General features: G+C 37.5%; 1 protein-coding gene across 2 annotated transcripts; it reads right to left on the reverse strand.

The window, feature by feature from the left end:
- Positions 1-484: 484 nt before the first annotated feature.
- Positions 485-21,091, reverse strand: LOC129755084 (retinaldehyde-binding protein 1-like). Of its 2 annotated transcripts, none has more exons than XM_055751419.1 (2): positions 20,168-21,091; positions 485-969 (listed from the first exon to the last, which is right to left on the reverse strand). In XM_055751419.1, the coding sequence occupies exons 1-2, from the start codon at positions 20,879-20,881 to the stop codon at positions 712-714; spliced, it is 972 nt and encodes a 323-aa protein (XP_055607394.1). In that variant the 5' UTR covers positions 20,882-21,091; the 3' UTR covers positions 485-711. The 2 variants fall into 2 exon arrangements, with proteins under 2 accessions (XP_055607394.1, XP_055607395.1); XM_055751420.1 differs by lacking the exon at positions 20,168-21,091 and adding an exon at positions 13,960-14,738.
- Positions 21,092-22,255: the final 1,164 nt, after the last annotated feature.

Below are 22,255 nucleotides of genomic sequence, written 5' to 3' on the forward strand. Positions count from 1 at the left end.
TAAAGTCAAAATAAATGAAACGACACCCAAAATAAATCTAATCAAACACAATGTAGACCTCTAATTCCCTAGAAACTTTTACGATCTCTCACCGGAGGGCTGAAGTGGCAGCAATGAACAGCAAAACCGTTAAACGACATTTCGACAGCCTTGCTTGATTTATATTCAAGAGCTGGCCTTAATTTCCAGACACGCATGTAGACATTGTATGACTTACTGGCCCAAAGGCAAAGGTCTAGGAAGTGCTAATTTTTTATTTATGTTTAGAATTTTTATCAGCTCTCACTTTGATCTAACACTATTTTACTTTACAAAAGGCGTAATAAAACTATTTTTTCTCAATTATGTTATGAGGACTCATCAATGATGTTATCAGGGTATTACAAACGAAATACTCCTGATTTATTAATGAATGTTTTTCAATTAATATATCAATTATCTAACACCTTTAAACAAGTTTTAACAAAAACAACAGACGGAAAAATTAAATTAAAATACACTTTAACTTTATTGACAAACAAATAATACGAGCGACACAGATTTTTATCGGAATGTAAAACTTTTGCCTTAAAATTACCTAAGCCTAGCAATTAAACCTCTAACGATACGATACCCACACTAAACAGAGAAGAGATGTATCTTTCAAATACTTAATCACGAGTAAATTCAACACAATAAAACCAAAAAATCCAAAAACCCCAGGTGCTTGGGCTAATCGACATTCAACTTCCGGAAGCTGCCGGCCACACCCGACTCGATGCTATCGTCCGTCGTCAGATGCCACAGGGATTTGTACCGTTCCGCGTCGATCTCCATCTGATCCAGCAGCAACAATTCTTCTCGTTTGGCTCGCACCTGCTCCAGGTAGGCCCGCTTGAGCTCCTTCGGGTCTTGGGTCCCACCCTCGTAATCGGTCGTCAACATCTTAACCTCCAGGTGCTTTTTGGCGTCCTCCATCGATTTGTGGCACTGGAAGAGAAGGGAAAATAGTAGGTTAGGTTGGAAGAATGAAAATAAGAGGTTCGTCGTTTCAAATCATAGAAGTTAGATTCCATTCTAGATTGTGAAGGGTGAAGTCAAACACCGACACGTTTTAAACCGGTTCGAATACCTGAGAAAAAAAAAGCGCCTTTGAGTAGGCTATAAAATATGTTTCATATAACTTATTCCAAAACTTGCACGCAAGCAAGAGCAACGTGTTTCAAGTTTAAACTTAATGACAAACAAAATTTAAAAAAACCGCTTCCCGAAGCACTTTTATTGAGACTCACAAAAACTCTGCCCTGGAGCTTCTCACTAAGGGCTGCAACGGCCAATTCAGCGATGGCCACGGCGAATTTTGGTAGTCCAATTGAGTGGATTTCGCATATTCGCATCGGTAGCGAATGGCTGACGCATTGCATTAGATTCATCACTTGAGTTAGGGACCAGGCCGCTACCAGCCGCATCGTGATGGCTCGATAATCCAGAACCGCCACGTAGCCCCCGATTTGGGTTTCCTCGGTGTCGGCCTGCATTTCTATGAATGTCTGGATGTCCCGGCATTGATGAATCGAGCTGAACTTCTCAACATTGAAATTCTTCCACTGAATCAACACAACGGTTCGTCCCTTGACGTCCTGTCCAAGTCGCTGACAGGTGAAATCTTCTAGAACCTCAGCCATTACTGGTTCCAGAGGATCGAGCTTTTGGAACCACTCCGGAAGCCTCTGTCTCATGGCCAGATAACGCTCCAGCGTTTCCTGGGCCCGAACAACGGAAAATTTCCGCATTCGAAGAAATCTCAACAGGAACAACGCATCCGTGCGACAGCTCTTTATGCATGGATTCTTAACTATCCAGTCGCGCAGTTGAGCCAAACTTTGCTCTCGGATGTCGTCCGTTTCGCCTAGTTCTTCCAGGGCTTTCCTGCGGTACAATTCCGGTAACTCGAACCGATAGTCCTCATATTGATTCGGGTTCTTAACGACACGTGCTGAAGTCATTTAAAAAATCTAAAAACCACTTCGAATCCTTAAAAATTTCACACCATCAACTACTTTTGGAAGCGCCGAAAAACCTACTGACCATCTTCTGGGAGAAAGGGCAAAAAAAGCAAACCGGTCAGCAACTGAATGAGATGACCACCAAAAAAGTAAAACAAAAACATAGAAGTTGTTGGGACGTGCCTTTCGGTTGGTCTGTAAAAGCGTGAGCATTTCCTAAATTTGTATAAGGTACGTTACCAACTTCTGTTGCATGTATGTAGATTTGTTTCTGGTATGAATTCGTCTGGTGTACTTATAAACATTTAACGTATAAACTTAACGACTTCAACGACTAGAAAAGGTATAAAATTAACCCTTCAAATGGGCAATTAAGATTTACATGAGCTTGTATAAAGCCGTCAAAAAAAGTAACAAAGCAGTTTTCAAATTTCTTTTTTTTTTTCTTATAGCGGCCCACCACACTCCCCCACACCAAAAAACTCATTTGAGCCTCCTGGTAATGGACGCTACTGTTCTCAGCACGTCTGGCAGCAAAACAAATGAAACTTAAACGCGAACAAACTTTAATCATGCTGAGAACACAAAAATTTATGACGTAGTGCGAGGAAATGTATGATTTAATTGAATTAGATGACGATAAGAATCTCGATGGAAAATTACGAACTCATAGTTTTAATTCTGAAGACACAAATCCCAAATTTGGAATTCGGGACCCAGATCCACATTTAGATTCTAAATGAAGAGTCATTTTTCATTTGGAATTCTTCGAGAAAAAGAATAGTTTTTATCAGTGAATCAAAAATCGCCTACTATCGAAAGATAAAGACATTGTCCCAACTTGAACTTTTCATGACAAAAAAAAAAAATAAAATCTTTGTCGTTGTCGTACCCTCGGAACGATAAAGACAAATGTCTTTGCTGATTGATTCCGATAATATTTTTTCAGAACATTCGTTTGTTGCTGTTGAAAAATATAAGGATAAGCGGTTCCGAAAAAAGCAACTTAAACGCATCGGATCATAGCTTGAGGGATATTGGAAGAAAGCTCTTGGCCTCTTCATTAAGGAAATCGATAGGAGAATCGATTCGGGGACACTGGGTCGTGGCCATGGCCAATCTGGCCGGTTTCAGAACGAAATATGTCAAAGTTATCGGATTGAAGCTTGCGACATATTAATGAAAAGCTCTTGGCCTCTTCATGAAATGAATCGATAGGAGAAGCGATTCGGGGACACTTGGTCGTGGCAAAGTTATCGGATTGAAACTTGCAACATATTGATGGAAAACTCTTGGCCTCTTCATGAACGAAATCGATAGGAGAATCGGTCATGGTCCCGACCCGGTGTCCCCAAATCGCTTTTCCTATCGATTCCCTTCATATAAAGGCCAAAAGCTTTCTATCAATATGTCGCAAGTCTGGATCCGATAACTTTGACATATTTCGTTCCGGAACCGGTCAGATTGGCCATGGCCACGACCCAGTTGTCGTAAACTTAGGGCTGGTCCTCGTTTCCTTGCCGTCTTCAAATTGCTGCCTCTTCTCCGCTCCGTGATCTTCTCACTACAAAATCCGAATTTAGAATGACCATAAAGCACGAGAGCTGTTCTTTTTATAGGCAATATGTCCACGCGCTCCGCCTACAATCAAAGTAGTCCGTTTTTTTTTTCAATCATCTCATATTCTTTGTCCGTCAGTAAGTAATGCATATTTGAGATATCATGAACTTTTGGTTTTCCTTCTTTTCCATCTCTCATCTGTATCCTACAATACTTCCCTTCTGTACTCTCCCAAATATCATGTCTTCAATTCTTAAAAATTAGTTCAGTATTATTTACTGAAACTTACCTTTTCCATTTTTTTTTCTACTCTCGAAGTTTCAAACACAACGTCCTTTAATTTATTTAAATATCTCGCTATTCATTGTGTTGTTAAAACTTCAAACTCGATTCCCTTTCATCATTTTCTCCAAAAAAAAATCGTCCACGTTCTCATCGAAATCCTAATAAATTTCTCTTCCTCCTCTCCTAATTTGTGTTTACCTTTTAGCTTTCTTCAGTCTTCCCTAACGGCGCGTTCGTAAATTGATTTTTTTTGGGTGATGCATCAGTCGATTGATTTGTTTGGTAGATGTCAAATCACTTTCCATGTGCTTTTGCATACGTTTGTTTGGAATTTACGAACGCCAGCATCGATAAAAAAATCACTTCGATAGAAAAAATCAATTTACGAACACGCCGTAATTATTCTGCTGCTTCTACTTCATCGTAGAAAAAATAAACCGGAGAAATACTATTCCATTTTTTAATACATTGAGTCGTTCACCCTTCCATCAACAAACAATGATTGCTCATACTATCTCCTACTTTCAAACTACACTTCAAGTCATCCGTTTTTTTAGAAACCTTAAAACGCTCACCTTAATTCTGCTCTTACTTTTAGAATGCCAAAATATTCATTTTTTCTTCAGAGCTCTTCCACTGTCGTCCGCCTTCCCATCGGAGACTTAACAAAACATTTTGCTTTTCATCATTCTCACTTGAGAAACTTACTTCCTAGAGTTTCTGCCTTTTCCATCAGAACTCTACATTCGATTTTTTTTTTCTAGAGTTTCTGCCTTTTCTATCAGAACTCTGAACTTCGTCTTTCCTACCGAAGTTTTTATTTTATTTTTTTAAAGAGTTGCTGCCTTTTCAATCAGAACTCCAAACTTCGTCTTTCCTGCCGAAGTTTTTTTTTTTTTTAATGGAAACATCACTGTTTTCATTATCTGTAAAGAATTTCGCCTTTCCCATCGAAATTCAATCGTTTCCACACCCTCATTGAATTGATGTGTTCAAACTGAAAAGTTCAAATCAAAACTCAATATTCAGAAAAGATTCAACTCTTTTTATTTTATGGATTTGAATTCCATCTGGTAGATCCGAAACTGCTACCAACTGCGCCATTGTCGTAAACTTAGGGCTGGTCCTCGTTTCCTTGCCGTCTTCAAATTGCTGCCTCTTCTCCGCTCCGTGATCTTCTCACTACAAAATCCGAATTTAGAATGACCATAAAGCACGAGAGCTGTTCTTTTTATAGGCAATATGTCCACGCGCTCCGCCTACAATCAAAGTAGTCCGTTTTTTTTTTCAATCATCTCATATTCTTTGTCCGTCAGTAAGTAATGCATATTTGAGATATCATGAACTTTTGGTTTTCCTTCTTTTCCATCTCTCATCTGTATCCTACACCAGTGTCCCCGAATTACTTCTCGTATCGATTCCTTTCATGAAGAGGCCAAGATCTTTTTATCAATATGTCGCAAGTCTCAGTCCGATAACTTTGATATATTTCGTTCCGGAACCGGCCAGATTGGCCACGGCCTCGACCTAGTGTCCCTGTACTACTTCTAGGATGGTTTCCCTTAAAGTTAGGCTAACAGCTCTTCTCAGATATCTTATGATCTGGTCACATAATTTTTCATTATTACGAAAACAGATAGATTACCCACATAAGCGAAGCGGATTGTCCCAAGTTGTAAATTTCAGGACAATTTCACATTAGAATTTGTCATTATCTTTCCAACGAAGTGACAATTCTTGATTGCCTATTTCTTTTTGTCATGATACACATACGGGAGAGACAAAAGGTTGTCGCACAGAGAGAGAATAAAGACAAAACCACACGTCTACTTTGTCGCTTGTTTTGAGATAATATCAGGGACAATTTGATTCACTGGTTTTTATTTGATTTTCAGCAGACAGAAAAATATTTAAGTTGTTGGTCACTGCTATCGACGAAAACAATCGACTATAATGCTTTCAACAAGACCAACAGGAGATAATCAAACTTAATAGAGAAAAGACCCAACAAATTTTGATAAAATCACAACTTTAATTTTAATTAAAATTCTCATCTTTTTTTTTCGACGAATCAACCGCAGCCAGAATGCGGTTAACGACATATCAACCTTGTTTTTTTGTTAATGAGTTAAATTATCGTACTCTTATTAGAATCACCAAAATTTTAAAAAACGTACTCTTATTACTCTGGCTGAATGTAACAAGCGTCCACCAATGTTCAACATTGACTTCAATTTTCGGTTTGGTCCCGTTTCGTTACACTGAAATGATATACAAATTGTTTCTCACCGATATTATTATTATTTTTTTTATTAGTTCAATCAAGTATTAACCCATTAAGGTCATTCTTCATCTTCCTTTTTATGATGAGAGCAGAAAGTTCCATGGAATTCAATCAGATGGCGTAATATTCGTTTCCTTCTAACATTATATAGAATTAACCACCTTCTTTCAGTCTTGAGGTCTTGATAGATATTTTAAGTAGAACCTGTAGACTTCGCCTTTTGACTTCGCGTGTAAAAGGATAATCCGCAGTTTTACACTAAGACAAAAAAGAAACGTTAAATTCACTTGAATTTCCACGTAACCACCCATGACGTGATTTTTTACTCAATTTACCTGTATCACTAGGAAGCTAAAAATAATCACTTTATCCCAACATGAAATTAGCATAGATGGACGCCAGGGATCCGCCAAGTATAGAGGGATTTGGTGCATTTGAATATGATGTTCACATAGCTCTGATTAACTCTTTCCCGGAAATCTATATGACGGAATACAAATCTCAATATTTCGTGGACCCAACAGTTAGAGCTTAAAGATAGAAAATTCTGAGTGAAGCTGACATTTCCTTAGTAATAAAATTTAATTGTGTGGTTTATTTATATCTTTGTCATTTCAACAGGATTTAAAATTGAGACAGCTGAGACGGTCTGGCATTCTTGGGCCTGGACAAACCAAATGCCGTTTTTTGAGACGAATTTGTGGTTAATTGGTTAAGTAAATTGGAGCGTACTGGAGTCAGTTTGAAAGTGATAGTAAAAAGTGCATTTGTAATTTATGTGTTATGTTATTCATTCAACCTAATAAGTTCATCTGCAATAAAAACGAATTCCTTTCCACATTCGATTCCCAAGTGGAATTCGCTTACAATATGAAAATTACGTGAATTCTGTTTGCAACACGGTCTCAGTTTGCTATCCGATATTCACTTAGATACCATTTGATTTTCAGGGTGGCAAAAATCTTTGCATATATTTTCACGTAACGTTCATGTGAAAAGTTTTTTGAGTGTAGATAAACCTGGAACCAGAAAAGAGTCACAAGTAACGGGAACAAACTGATATCTTATTTAACACGACACCCACTATAGGAAGACGAACAGGCTGTAAGTGGTTTTATTTTCCTGTGTGTGGGCTTCGTTTGTGCACGCAAAATAAAAGATCAATTAAATCTACGTGATTTTAAACGTCGTTACCGTTTTTTTTAATCACATCAGAATTTATGTAAGGTAAAACTGAGTGGACGACTTAAATTCATATTTTTGAAAGTGAACTCGCAACTATGAAATAAAAACGTGAGAGATGAATGAGTGTCACGCAGAGATGCCAATGTGCCTGATTTTTCAGGATTTGCCTGATTTTTCAAGGCTCAGCCTGACAATCTGATAAGTAGAGATGTACCGAGTAGTGGTATTCGGCGAACGGCCGAATACCGAATATTGACCTTTTCAACTATTCGGCCAAACGAATATTCGGCCGAATATTCGGTCGAATATTCTATTGAATTTTAGTGAAAAAATAGCTTAAGCGATTATTTCAATGCTTTCTATTTCTTCCACATAAATGCCCCTCATGTTTTAAGTCGATTATTTCCAACCAGATGATATTATTGGATGATGTATTACAAGATATTTTTTAAGTAGGAATCTATCTGATTTTTAAAATGTCACCAATAACTGAAAAGGCATCAGATGACTAGTCGCTTCTAGGGCGTTTATCACTAAAAAGATTGCGTTCCTGCGAAGCAATTTGAAATTGCTTCTCTGATATTGAATTAGATGAAGGTCGAGTTTGAGCAAGATATCTTCAAAATAGTTTTTGAAAAGATAAATGATCTATAACCTTAAACATACCATACTTTCAACCATACGTATCCACACGGTCAGGCATTCAAAACGATTTTTGAAAAAAAAATTAAAAAAGGCAAAATATATGAATATTTTGAAATTTTTGAAAAATTTTTATTGAACACAAAATCTAAAAAATTTTAAAGAGGAATTTGAGTTTCTTGTTCGATTTAGCAAATAATCTGAATAAACCCGTGCAAAAATCGGGAAGTTTTTAACAATATCTGGACATGCCGGCCTGATTTGACTTATCTGGATTTTTAAATAGATTTATGGGCAAGCCTGAATAAATCCACAAAATCTGGAATAAACTATAATCAAAGTATAAAGCGATACCGTTTAGCATTCTTATGTACGATCTACAGTGAAATATACGCGGATACACCTTAGATGTTTTGCTGAAACGATAAGTTTTAATAATTGTGTAGCTTTTACAACATTATATTTCGTTATTTTACAAGTTATCCAAAATTATTTGAAAAATTTACAAGTCTGTAGTAGATATTCGGCCTATTCGGCCTATTCGGCCGAATACTTGGCTCAACTATTCGGTGCGCCGAATATTCGGCTTAACGGTTTTTCGGCGGTATTCGGCGCCGAATATTCGGCCGACCGAATATTCGGTACATCTCTACTGATAAGCCATTGAATCTCCCTGATTTTTTAAAATATGCCTGATTTTTACGAATGTGATGAAAAATGAATAGTAAGAAACTTTCACTGATACCGTAATCCGGGGTAAGATTGATCACTTTATTCAATATATTTCGATTATTTTTTCTGTTATGGGGAATGTGGCATGTTTTATATTTTTAAAACCAGTGCTGGGCTCCTATGAACGTAAAACATGGATGCAAAAATTTATTAAAATACTTTGAATTTGATTTAAAAATCGTTTTCGTCTCTGTTCTGTTTGATGCTTCGGTATGACATTGATCAGTTTTTATTTTGACGGTTTTAACGAGTTTTCTTGAGCATACAAAAGGATACAAAACACTTTCATAATATTGCTAGTTTATTAATTTAACCTTGATTTTTAACGTTCAATTTTAAAAATATTTACAATCGAAAAAAGAACCATGATGCTGCCTAAATTTAGGGGCAAAAATTATAATAATTGCTAAATAGTTTGAGCTTCCAAATACAAATGAAATTTTACCTCCACTCATTCTCCCAAGCCCTCCCACGATTTGAAAGGTTCCTATCCATTTATCCAATACGGGCTTACTCTTTGAAAATGTCCTCAAAAAAATTTTGAACACAAACCAAATTTTGCCTATCTGATATTCAATTCGTAGACTTTCAAACGTAGAAAACAGTTTTCGAAAATTCAAACTATAGATTGCTGAAGTAAAAAAGTGAAAATGTGGCTTTAAAAAAAAAAAGGGAATTAAGAGGAATCTATCGATTGCTTTGATTCAGTAGAACTATTCAACCAAGTAGGCTCGCAACCCATATTAGAGTGAAAATGTGGAGCAATGACAAAAAAAAAAGGTCATCTCTTTAAGCGAAATTCCCGTTACTTTAACGTAGCCCGATTTTGACTGATTTTTATTTCACCAGTGAAAAGGCTTTTTCTGAAGCAAAAAACACTTCGAAAGACAGATTGTTTATACGGGTTGAAGAGTTTTTCTGAGAGCAAATGACTCGGAATCTTTCGAGAAAGAGTCAGTCATCAAAGTGTTGTTGAAAAGTGTCGATAATTATCTTGACAGTCTGAATAAATTTGATAGTTTAGGAAAGAAAAGTGAGAATTGAAAGTAGGAAAGTGAAGTTAAGAAAAAATTAAATGTATCAGTCACGACAGTCATGTTGAACCTTAATATTTTTTTAAAATGTCTCAAAATTCCATACAAACTTCAGGCTCGTTGCGGGACCCCTTTCTTTGCTCCGATTCGGCTCAAATTTCGCGTGGAATCTTGCGTTAGGCCTAGGATCAGTTATAGCCTACAGCGCTTATGGTTTTCCGAAGTTGGCTGATTTTAGTCACTCCAGTACCCGGATTAAGTTAAAGTTGCATCAGAAATTTTCAGCGCCTTTTGAAGGGTAAAAATATCGATAACGAAACTTCTAAGCGCATTTAACGCATGTCTTTTATAAAAAAAAAAAAAAGAATCTTTACGTTTCCCAAGCACTTTCGAATGAGCCGTTCACAATCTTTCGTGGTACTTATTCTAAGAACCGGATTGATACTTTTTAGCGACATGTCAAATATCTTTTCTACAACTCTATTAAGTTGTTTTTGACATTTCTCAAGTCACTGGATTGTGTGCACAGAAAAACAGGAAAAATAACAAAAAATTCGATGCAAGAAACGGGCAGAAAGCAGACCAAGATGGTCGAATTAGAGATAATTTTACTCAAAGACCAGAATTATTCCTATAGAACTATAGCACTGATGAACTATAGCACGTGTCGTGTAAAAATCATAAATGTATTCCTGCTACTTATGACTCACCAGCGAGTACATCACGAAAATAACATTGCCAATAACTGGTGGTTACAAAACAGTTTTCTGATACCTTACGAACTGAAGAGTTGTTTTCACGCACACTTGCTGGGCGTGTACGGATAGACAGTGGTAAATAACCTCAAAAACTTTCAGTGCAAAAAAACAAACACGGCCGTTGTTGAGGTTTTTATTCCCAGAATTGAAAAGTTTCATTGAAACACCCAGCGTTATTTCACGAACACTATCAACGGCAAATAGGACTTTTTTTCTCTTTTTTTTACAAGATGGAAATTTGACTTCAAACCAAAACAGTCGGGTGTTTGCTGCCGTGAGTGGGTTCGTCCCACTGAAACCACCTTGGGCTTCGTGTGCCAGATGTGCCCCTTGGTTTCACCCTATGATACTACATCAAGGGGTAGGCTGTGCTCATGCACTTATACATCTCACCCTTTTCCTCTTTCTCAATTACTCCTTGATCATCGTTCTGCGTTATCCTTTTTCTCCTTTTTCCTCCTTCTCCTTTTCCTCTATCGCCAACTTCAGACTGGTACGGAAGACAACGAAACGTGTGCCAGTTAGGTAACGCTTTTATAATAGCTCACGCCCGTCACAGCATCCACTACCCCGGGGACCTCGAAACGTGTGCCGGTTAGGTAACGCTTTCAAAGTAACTCGCGCCCGTCACAGCAACCACTTCCGCAGGATTTCTAGCCATCAAGGCATGGCCGATTGAGAAACTACCAAGCTAGAATCCCGACACGACCACCCCGAATGGTATCTCCGCTTCCTTTTGCTGCAGGAAAGATCGTAGCTGAGTACGTGAGACCTTTTAAGTCCCACCACACGTATGAGTCCAGATTAGGGTTGTTATACCGCGCCATAAGATCGCGTTGCTTTTGAATTGAAGTGTCATACGAGGCCCAAGACCTTCCATTAGCTTGTCAAATTTGGTTGACTATCTCGCTCTCTTCGTTCATCATCTTTCCTGATTCTTATCAGTTCGCGCATGATTTGCGAAATTTCGTCGACTATAGCACGCCACGACTGTTCGTCGCGACACATTTCACTCACTATGTTTTCAGCGTTCAAATTTTGAAGTTGTTGACGCCTTGAATTGAACCTGAGGCAGACAAAGCCGCCGACCGTGGCCTAGAGGATAGCGTTTAAGTCTTCTAAGCCAGAGGTCTTGAGATCGAGTCTCGGTCACGGCATACATAGTACTCTTTCTGTGGTCTGGTGGTGTTAGCATTAGTAAGATGCTAGCCATTATATCCTTGAAAGATGTACGCTTTAGTCTTAAGTAGAATTCAGATCTCTTCAAAGAAACATGAAGTTTCACTGAGATCCCATATGTGTGTGTTCGTTTTAAAAAAAAAGATAGCATGTTCTGCCGATTCCTCCGTCTCTACGCATTCCGGGCAATAAGGCGAGCTGATAAGTACCCATGACCCGAAAGGAACTGCGTCAGGTAGAAGTTGACCTCTCCATACTTCCGATTTACCCAGTCTGAAAGTCTCGGGATTAGCCTATGCGTCCATCTTGCGTTGTTCGATGTGTCCCATTGCTCCTGCCACTTGAGCATTGACGCTGCTCGTTGAATTTTACGCACTCCTCTAACAGCTCCTGCTTTGTAACATTCCATATCCTCCGCCAGAGTTATGTCGATAGGAATCATGCCCGCGATGACAAAAGCTGCATCTGCTGATATGGTCCTGTACCCACAGGAAACTCGCATGGCTATCAACCGATGTGTGCTCCGTAATTTGGATCTGTTGCGCTCTACCTCTATCGCGGAGCTCCAGGCCGCTCCTCCGTATCGTAGTTTCGACAGTGCTACGCTCGCAAGGAGACGTCTCCTGCTACTCATTGGACCATGGCAGTTCGGCATAATCCAGGCCAATGAATCTATGACTTCCGATGCACTTTCACAACAGTATTTGACATGCGCACCAAAACTTAAGCAATGGTCGACCATTACTCCAAGGTATTTCAGCTGCTGTTTCGAAGATGTCGTGTGCCCTCCAACAGTAATCTCCATGTGCGGCACAACTCTTTTATTGGTCACGAGCAGAACTTCAGTTTTATGGTGAGCTATCTGAAGCTTAACTCCCTCCATCCAGATGCCAACCCTTTCTACGGACACCGTTGCAAGGTCTTCTACCTCCTCGATTGTTTCGCCGGTAATCATGAGCACGATATCGTCAGCAAATCCGACTATCTGCACGCCTGCTGGTAGTTTCAGCGTTAACACCTCATTATACATGGCATTCCAAAGCACAGGTCCGAGTATGGAACCCTGTTAGGGCAGTAGTTCGTAACCCAGTTTCGGTTTCGTACGTCAGGATTCGATTTTCGAAGAAGCTTCCTATTATCCTGCAGAGAGTATTGGGAACAAGCATCCTGTGAAGCGCTTTGGCAATCGCTTCCCAGCTGGCATTGTTGAAGGCATTCTTAACGTCGATCGTCACAATGGCGCAGAGACGAACACCTGTCCGCTTCTTTTTATATGCACGCTTCGCGTACTCTGTCACCATACGGATGGCGTCCACCGTAGATCTCCCTTTCCGAAAACCGAACTGTCTGTCCGACAGTCCACTTCCGCCTTCTGTGTAGATAATAAGTCTGTTTAATATTATCCTCTCCAGTAGCTTACCAAGGGTGTCCAGGAAACAATTAATTTTGACATTTCTACTTTTTTTTCTTTTTTTGGATTTTAAGCATCTACGGCTTATTCACCCCCTCTGACATGTTCCGCGCACACTATCTAGTGTGTACGGATAAGGAAGAGAAAAAACCTCAATGCAAAAAACGGGCAGCGAGCTTAGTGTTATTTCGCGCTGGTAGCAGACTTGTAAACCATCGACATTCTCTCTGACAGTCGCACAGCCTGCTTCCATCAGTTTCACTGTTCTCGCCATCAAACGAATGCGACCAAATACTAACGCAACAGCCGACTACTATCAGTCGAAATGTCACGCATTCACCTATGCGTAATTGTCGAATGAAATTTCGTGTCATGGTACACGAGAACGATGATTTGATGGTCAAACGACCAAAATTCCCGACAGTTTATGAAGTCGCCTGTCCCTTTCACGCAGCTGAAACTATAGGCTCAATAAACGAAGGTAATTCTTTCTGTTCACTCTCTCCTGCGTAAAAAATATTCGCTGCTGAACAGTGCCGGGCGTGTTCGGATGTGTTGGTCGAACAATGTGGAATGATTGATTTGCAACGCATGGAATGATAATCAAACGACTAACCACTACAAATATCCGAAATATCATTTGACATGATTGGCTCTCCGATCAAACGATAGCGCATTCCATGATAATCAAGAGAGATGTGTTTGTGACCGTCTCTGAAAAATTTCAAACGATGGTGACCGATACGTATCATAGATTTATAAATTATTTCAATTTACTGTAGAAAATCCTTTAAGGAGGAGTATGTTCAATAATTTGCTTTTGTGATTATTTATAAATTCACATTTCGATGTATAACCCCGAATATGAGCTGAACACGTATTAAGCCATCCCTGCAGTACTTACATGAATCCTATCTTTTAGCTTTTGACTCATGCAGGACACGGCCAACTCAGCGATAGTCATGGCAAATTTTGGCAGACCCACGGCATGAATTTCCTTCAGGCGCAGAGGCAACGAATGGTTCACACAGTTAATAAAATTCTTCACATCAACGATCGACCAGATCGCAATATGGCGCATCGTGATGTCCGCGTAATCTACCAGCACAACATATCCGCCGATTTGAACTTGTTCATTGTCTGCCAAGGATTCTAGGAATAATTGGCAATCCCGGGATTGATGGGCCGAACCAAACTTATCCACATTGAACACCTTAATTGGAAGAGAAACTACGGCACGACCCTTCGAATCCTGCCCCAGATAGCGGAACTGAAAATCATCGAGCACTTCATTTATTTCCGAATCTTGTGGGTCCAACTTTTGGAACCACTCCGGAAATGACTGGCGCATGGCCAGATAGCGTTCCAGCGTTTCCTGAGCGCGTGGGACCGAAAACTTGCGCATCCGCAGGAAGCGCAACAGAAATGGCGCATCAGTACGGCATCGTTTGATAAACGGATGTTTGGCTATCCAGTCCCGAAGTTGGGCCAGACTGTGTTCCCGGATTTCATCCGTTTCCCCTAAATTTTCCTCAGCCAACTTCCGGTACATTTCCGGAAGAGTAAAACTGTACTCATCATACTTTTCCGGATTTTTATCCACACTTAGGGCACTCATTTTAGGGTTTACAAAATTTTAGAACGATCCACCACCAACTGGGCTCAGAACGAGACTAAAGCCGCTTTGGTGACTTTAGTTGGTTCATCGTTCTTCGAATGGACCCAAACTAGGGTAAATGTACTGATAGTTGTTTAGGTATACGACTTTGTACTAGGTAAATTTAGAAAAATTTTAATGGAACACAATAAAGGTCCATTCATCAAATAGGAAGAACCCGAAGACACATTGAAAGGGTCATTAAAATCTTCTGATATGAAGACAAATAAAACTTTAACTCTGTACCCGTTGTTTAGTTGCCAGATTTAACGATCTTCCTAAAATCTTTTTTATATCCGTCTAGCTTAGCAAGTTTTATTACCCCAATTGTAAGCGAATCTAGCTGATCCACTCGGTAATTGCTCGAAGGCTCTTAATACTCTAGCTAGAGACCACTATGTGTGCAATTGGCTTGGATTTTGAATCGCAAACCGGACCCAAGAACAAGTACCACATATTGATATTGGTGTTATGTGTCAAGCCAGAGTCCTGCCTGTGTCATTTGGGAAGAATGCTATGCAGATATGTGTCATATAGAAAATTATAAATTCTTTTCAATTATTGGAACAAGGAGTTTGATTGTAATTGATCGAGCTTCAACAATATCTTTACTCCAATAATGAAAACATAAGTAAAATAAAAATAAATAATGTTCATCTTCTAGCTAATTTCACAAGAAAAAAAATGGTCAGTTGAGGTGGCGATTACTCTTAATCCTGCCTACGCACCTACAGAAAAAGACAAATGCAGCAATCGACGGAAATAAATCTAAGAAGCCAAAAGCAAGCTCCTCTTCTCTTTTATGGCAATATTCCGTGCCGTTTTTCTGCAAAACGACATGGAAGACGAAGAAATAACTTGTTTGTTGCAATTTTCGTTTTTCAGCTTGACAAACTTCTCCTTTCTAACTACCCTCAAGAAAGACGGGTCTTTGCTTTTTTGAAATTGTCGATAAAATCAAGGTTTTCTCGTCCTTTCACCACAGATTTTTTACATGTGGCAAATATTATTTTTTGTTATTTTTGTCATTTTTGACATTTTAGTCATTTTTTAACATTTTGATCATTTATGACATTTTTGTCATTTTCGTCATTTTTGTCATTTTTGTCATTCTCGTCATTTTTACCATTCTCGTCATTTTTAGTCATTTTTGCCTCTTCTGTCATTTTTGTCATTTTTGTCATTTTTGTCATTTTTGTCATTTTTGTCATTTTTGTCATTTTTGTCATTTTTGTCATTGTTGTCATTTTTGTCATTTTTGTCATTTTTGTCATTTTTGTCATTTTTGTCATTTTTGTCATTTTTGTCATTTTTGTCATTTTTGTCATTTTTGTCATTTTTATCATTTTTGTCATTTTTGTCATTTGGGTCATTTGGGTCATTTGGGTCATTTTGGTCTTTTTGGTCTTTTTGGTCATTTTGGTCATTTTGGTTATTTGGTCATTTTGGTCATTTTTTTCTTTTTTGTCATTTTTTTCATTTTTGTCATTTTTGTCATTTTTGTCATTTTTGTCATTTTTGTCATTTTTGTCATTTTTGTCATTTTTGTCATTTTTGTCATTTTTGTCATTTTTGTCATTTTTGTCATTTTTGTCATTTTTGTCATTTTTGTCATTTTTGTCATTTTTGTCATTTTTGTCATTTTTGTCATTTTTGTCATTTTTGTAATTTTTTGTCATTTTTGTCATTTTTGTCATTTTTGTCATTTTTGTCATTTTTGTCGTTGTTGTCATTCTTGTCATTTTTGTCATTCTTGCCATTTTTGTCATTTTTGTCATTTTTGTCATTTTTGTCATTTTTGTCATTTTTGTCATTTTTGTCATTTTTGTCATTTTTGTTATTTTTTTTTGTTTTTTTTTGTCATTTTTGTCATTTTTGACATTTTTGTCATTTTTGTCATTTTTGTCATTTTTGTCATTTTTGTCATTTTTGTCATTTTTGTAATTTTTGTCATTTTTGTCATTTTTGTCATTTTTGTCATTTTTGTCATTTTTGTCATTTTTGTCATTTTTGTCATTTTTGTCATTTTTGTCATTTTTGTCATTTTTGTCATTTTTGTCATTTTTGTCATTTTTGTCATTTTTGTCATTTTTGTCATTTTTGTCATTTTTGTCATTTTTGTCATTTTTGTCATTTTTGTCATTTTTGTCATTTTTGTCATTTTTGTCATTTTTGTCATTTTTGTCATTTCAGTCATTTTTGTCATTTTTGTCATTTTTGTCATTTTTGTCATTTTTGTCATTTTTGTCATTTTGGTCATTTTTGTCATTTTTGTCATTTTTGTCATTTTTGTCATTTTTGTCATTTTTGTCATTTTTGTCATTTTTGTCATTTTTGTGGTTTTTGTTATTTTGGTCATTTTGGTCATTTTTGTCATTTTTGTCATTTTGTCATTTTTGTCATTTTTGTCATTTTTGTCATTTTTGTCATTTTTGTCATTTTTGTCTTTTTTGTCATTTTTGACATTTTTGTAATTTTTGTCATTTGGGTCATTTGGATCAATTTGGTCATTTTGGTCATTTTAGTCATTTTGATCGTTTTGGTCATTTTGATCATTTTGGCCATTTTTGCCATTTTGATCATTTTGGCCATTTTGGTCACTTTGGCAACTTTGGTCATTTTGGTCATTCTTGTCATTTTGGTCATTTTGATCATTTTTGTCATTTTGGTCATTTTGGTCATTTTTGTCGTTTTGGCCATTTTGAGCATTTTGGTCATTTTGGTCTTTTTGATCATTTTGGTCATTTTGGTCATTTTAGTCATTTTGGCCTTTTTTCCATTTTGGTCATTCTTGTCATTTTGGTCATTTTGATCATTTTGGCCATTTTGGTCATTTTAGTCATTTTGGTTATTTTGGTCATTTTGGTCATTTTGGTCATTTTGGTCATTTTGGTCATTTTGGTCATTTTGGTCATTATGGTCATTATGGTCATTTTTGTCATTTTGGTCTTTTTGGTCATTTGGGTCTTTTGGTCATTTTGGTCATTTTGGTCATTTTTGGTCATTTTTGGTCATTTTTGGTCATTTTTGGTCATTTTTGGTCATTTTTGTCATTTTTGTCGTTTTGGTCATTTTGGTCATTTTGGTCATTTGGGTAATTTGGGTAATTTGGGTAATTTTGGTAACTTTGGTCGTTTTGGCCATTTTGGTCATTTTGATCATTTTGGTCATTTTGATCATTTTGGTCATTTTGATCACTTTGGTCATTATGGTCATTTTGGTCATTTTGGTCTTTTTGGTCATTTTGATCATTTTGGTCATTTTGGTCATTTTGGTCTTTTTGGTCATTTGGGTAATTTGGGTGTCTGATAAGGTTTAAGATTTATAAGTTGTACCAGTTGATCAAAACCTGTAAGATTTTTGGATTTGAGATCATGGTAATGGCTAGGAATTGATAACAGAAATGTCGACTCGATGAGCAGCATTCTATAAAAATTGCTATACTGTATATGTACTGCTCGTTGGGCGATTTTCAACATCCACATGGTGAAAAGGTGCTTGAAGTTGTACAATGGTTACTGTGATTGAAATTATATGGAAAAACTTTAAAAAAATGCGGCCTTAATCAAGATCCAGAAAATTCAGCTAAGTATCAAATTCTTATACATTTATTCAATTTTTTTTGTTCAAAATGGTTTCAAGGTAAGATGAATAAAAATGCATAATTATTTATTGATAGAATGTTCAAAGTAGCTTAACTCTATTATTGGGAATCTTTGGGGGGTTGGGCAGGGCATCAAACGATCGGAAAGCTGATATACAATGGATTGTGGGTTCAAGCCAGCCGGAGTATCTCGGCATATTTAGAATCATGAGGAGGATACTTCGGTACCTTTTCAGGATTCTTTATATGTTTCGAACAGTTGGAAGTGAGTTCGGTGAGTCAAACCTGCCCCAAACCAGTGGTAACGGACCCCTTGGTAGCGCTGCAATTATTGTTGATGAGTTAAGCATGAACAATATTTGAATGTGCGATTGAGACTTCCCGTACCGACTCGGGTCGAAAGACCTAACAGCCACTGGTGGGTTTTCATACATACATACATACATACATTTGGGTAATTTGGGTCATTTTGATCATTTTGGCCATTTTGGTCATTTTGGCCATTTTGATCATTTTGGTCATTTGACCATTTTGGTCATTTGGGTCATTTGGGTCATTTGGGTCATTTTGGCCACTTTGGCCATTTTGGTCATTTTGGCCATTTTGATCATTTTGGTCATTTTAGTCATTTTGGCCTTTTTTCCATTTTGGTCATTCTTGTCATTTTGGTCATTTTGGTCATTTTGATCATTTTGGCCATTTTGGTCATTTTAGTCATTTTGGTTATTTTGGTCATTTTGGTCATTTTGGTCATTTTGGTCATTATGGTCATTTTGGTCATTTTTGTCATTTTGGTCTTTTTGGTCATTTGGGTCTTTTGGTCATTTTGGTCATTTGGGTCATTTGGGTCATTTGGGTCATTTTGGCCACTTTGGCCATTTTGGTCATTTTGGCCATTTTGATCATTTTGGTCATTTTAGTCATTTTGGCCTTTTTTCCATTTTGGTCATTCTTGTCATTTTGGTCATTTTGGTCATTTTGATCATTTTGGCCATTTTGGTCATTTTAGTCATTTTAGTCATTTGGGTAATTTGGGTCATTTTGATCATTTTGGCCATTTTGGTCATTTTGGCCATTTTGATCATTTTGGTCATTTGACCATTTTGGTCATTTGGGTCATTTGGGTCAGGTCATTTTGGCCACTTTGGCCATTTTGGTCATTTTGGCCATTTTGATCATTTTAGTCATTTTGGCCTTTTTCCATTTTGGTCATTCTTGTCATTTTGGTCATTTTGGTCATTTTGATCATTTTGGCCATTTTGGTCATTTTAGTCATTTTAGTCATTTTGGTTATTTTGGTCATTTTGGTCATTTTGGTCGTTTTGGTCATTATGGTCATTTTGGTCATTTTTGTCATTTTGGTCTTTTTGGTCATTTGGGTCTTTTGGTCATTTTGGTCATTTTTGGTCATTTTTGGTCATTTTTGTCATTTTTGTCATTTTTGTCATTATTGTCTTTTTTTTTCTGGGCCATATTTGTCATTTTTATTTGTTTAATTTTTTGTCATTTTTTTTTTAAATTTCTGTTATTTTTATCATGTTTGTAATTTCTTAAAAATATGTGTTATTTTAATCATTTTTTTGGTTGTCTTGAGATGGGGATCCCTTCTCGTGTGCCCATGGTTACCGAAATTATGAAAAATCTGTTGTTTCAATAAGTTTAGAGAAAATTTTCATCACAGAATCAGTGTCACAAATGCAGAATTTTTTTAAAAATCCCTGAATTCATAGATTTCTAGAATCCTTACATGGTTTTTGTCAGGTTGATTAACATCAAATCAATGTTTAACACAACTTGAAATATTTCTTTTTTTTTTAAGTTAAAGTAATGATGATCTAGTTTATAACTTACATAAATTCGATCTCTCAACTTCTGACTCAAGCAAGCCTTGGCCAGCTCCGAGATGGCCACCGCAATCTTGGGCAGCCCGACGGCATGAATCTCCCGGATCCGCACCGGCAACGAATGGTTAACACAGTTCATGATATTCTTCACATCCGTCAGGGACCAGGCGGCAATGTGCCGCATCGTAACGTCCGCATAGTCCAGGATCGCAACGTAACCTCCGATCTGAGTACGTTCCTCATCGGCCAGAGTTTCGATACAGAGCTGTAAATCACGACACTGCTGGATGGAATTGAATTTCTCCACATTGAAGGTCTTGAGCTTCATCATTAGGACAGTTCGGCCGCGGGAATCTTGACCTAAGTTCTGGAACTGATGATCACTGAGCACTTGCTCCGTAACGGGGTCAAGGGGATCGAGCTTCTGGAACCACTGCGGGAAAGTTTGTCTCATGGCCAAGTAACGCTCCAGCGTTTCCTGAGCCCTTGGAAGCGAGAACTTTCTCATCCTCAGAAAGCGTAACAAAAACAAAGAATCCGTTCGACATCGGCGAATGAACGGATTTTTGGCGATCCATTCCCGGAACTGGGTCAAACTTTGCTCCCGAATTTGATCGGTCTCTTCGAGATCTTCGCGGGCCAACTTCTGGTATAGATCCGGTAGGGTAAAACTGTACTCATCGTACCGGTCCGGACATTTCTCCACGCTTAACCCGGTCATGTTTCCAGCTATTGTTTACACAAATTGTCTCTCTTCCTCTAGAATAGAATCGTAACGGTCTCAACTGCCCTAAGAATCGAGCGTAACTGATGAGAGCAGCATCGGCTAACTAGCCTCCAGAAGTCAGAAACTGATGAACTTGCGCTGTCGGTTGAGGTGAACTGGAAAGTAAGTCGTAAGTGAGAAACTACTTATCTCAATCAGGTTTTCAAGAAATGAGAAGGTTACTGGCACTGGATGTGTTACTGCTACTTAACTAGAGACCCCTCAAAGCTGGAAATGCAATAATATTTCCCAAATGGATTTATTCTAGCTAGGGTAAATAAAATAATTTACAACTGATTGACGAGAATATAAAAAAAAAAAATGACGCGGAACCCTAGGCTTCGATTAAAGTTTCCAAAGGTGTAATCCTCCAAATGCACGTGGAGGCGTCTCGTGCCAGTAAAGCTAATCTATGATTAATCCGATCTAACTATTTGAGTGCAAGCAGTGTCCGATCTTTCCCTGGAGTGTCTCTCCATAAGTAAGCTCACTTGCAATTGAAAGTATGATTTATTGTCTAATGGAATGATTTCGAACATCTCCTCGGTGTAGTTTACACTTTGATAGTGCATCATCAATCGTTTGTCTACTGGAACAATGCTATTAAAATTTTTATTGTCTGTATGCATTTTTATTTTCCCATCTCAAGGAAAGTATATGAGCCAGACTTCGTGTAAGATTTTATCTACTGTTGAATCAGAACTAGTAAATCGGTAGTCTTACTAGAAAGACTATCGAAATCACCATTCAAGGAATATTACGCATTGAAAAAAAGGAGCATTCACCCTTTAAAATTTTCGAAGCTAATCGGCTGACATAAATACAAAATGCTTGATGTTAATGAAACTTTTTCAACTCAAAATTGGTCAGTTAGAAAAACATTTGTATGACTTTTGATTAGTTGCCTTCAAAACAATTGTAGGAAAAACGTAACTTTCAAAACGTAGTGCCAGTTTCAGTGAGCTATAGACATAGTTAGGAATTTCATAAGTAGAATTTGTTTTGATTTTGAATAATGATTAGTTAAACACTCAATACAATTGTTGGGTTTTTATCTATTAGTAATATTTATCGTACTAGTATAATTAATATAGATGGTTCCCAAGTAACTAAAAGTTCCATAAAACAGTCTCTTAAAAGCTTACTCAGCCCTTCTCGAAGGCTGTATAGCATTCTACTTAGCTGAAAATTTAAGTTCTTATCCACACTTTCAATTTCTATAGTCAAAGCTGAGTAGAATGCTATTCAGCCTTTGCATGAAACTTTCAATAAACAGAAAAGAGGAAAAAAAAACATACCGTTCACTTTTTTTTACATACTTTGAAATCT

The sequence above is a fragment of the Uranotaenia lowii genome, chromosome 3 (genome assembly GCF_029784155.1).
Source record: "Uranotaenia lowii strain MFRU-FL chromosome 3, ASM2978415v1, whole genome shotgun sequence".
Lineage (NCBI taxonomy): Eukaryota > Metazoa > Arthropoda > Insecta > Diptera > Culicidae > Uranotaenia > Uranotaenia lowii.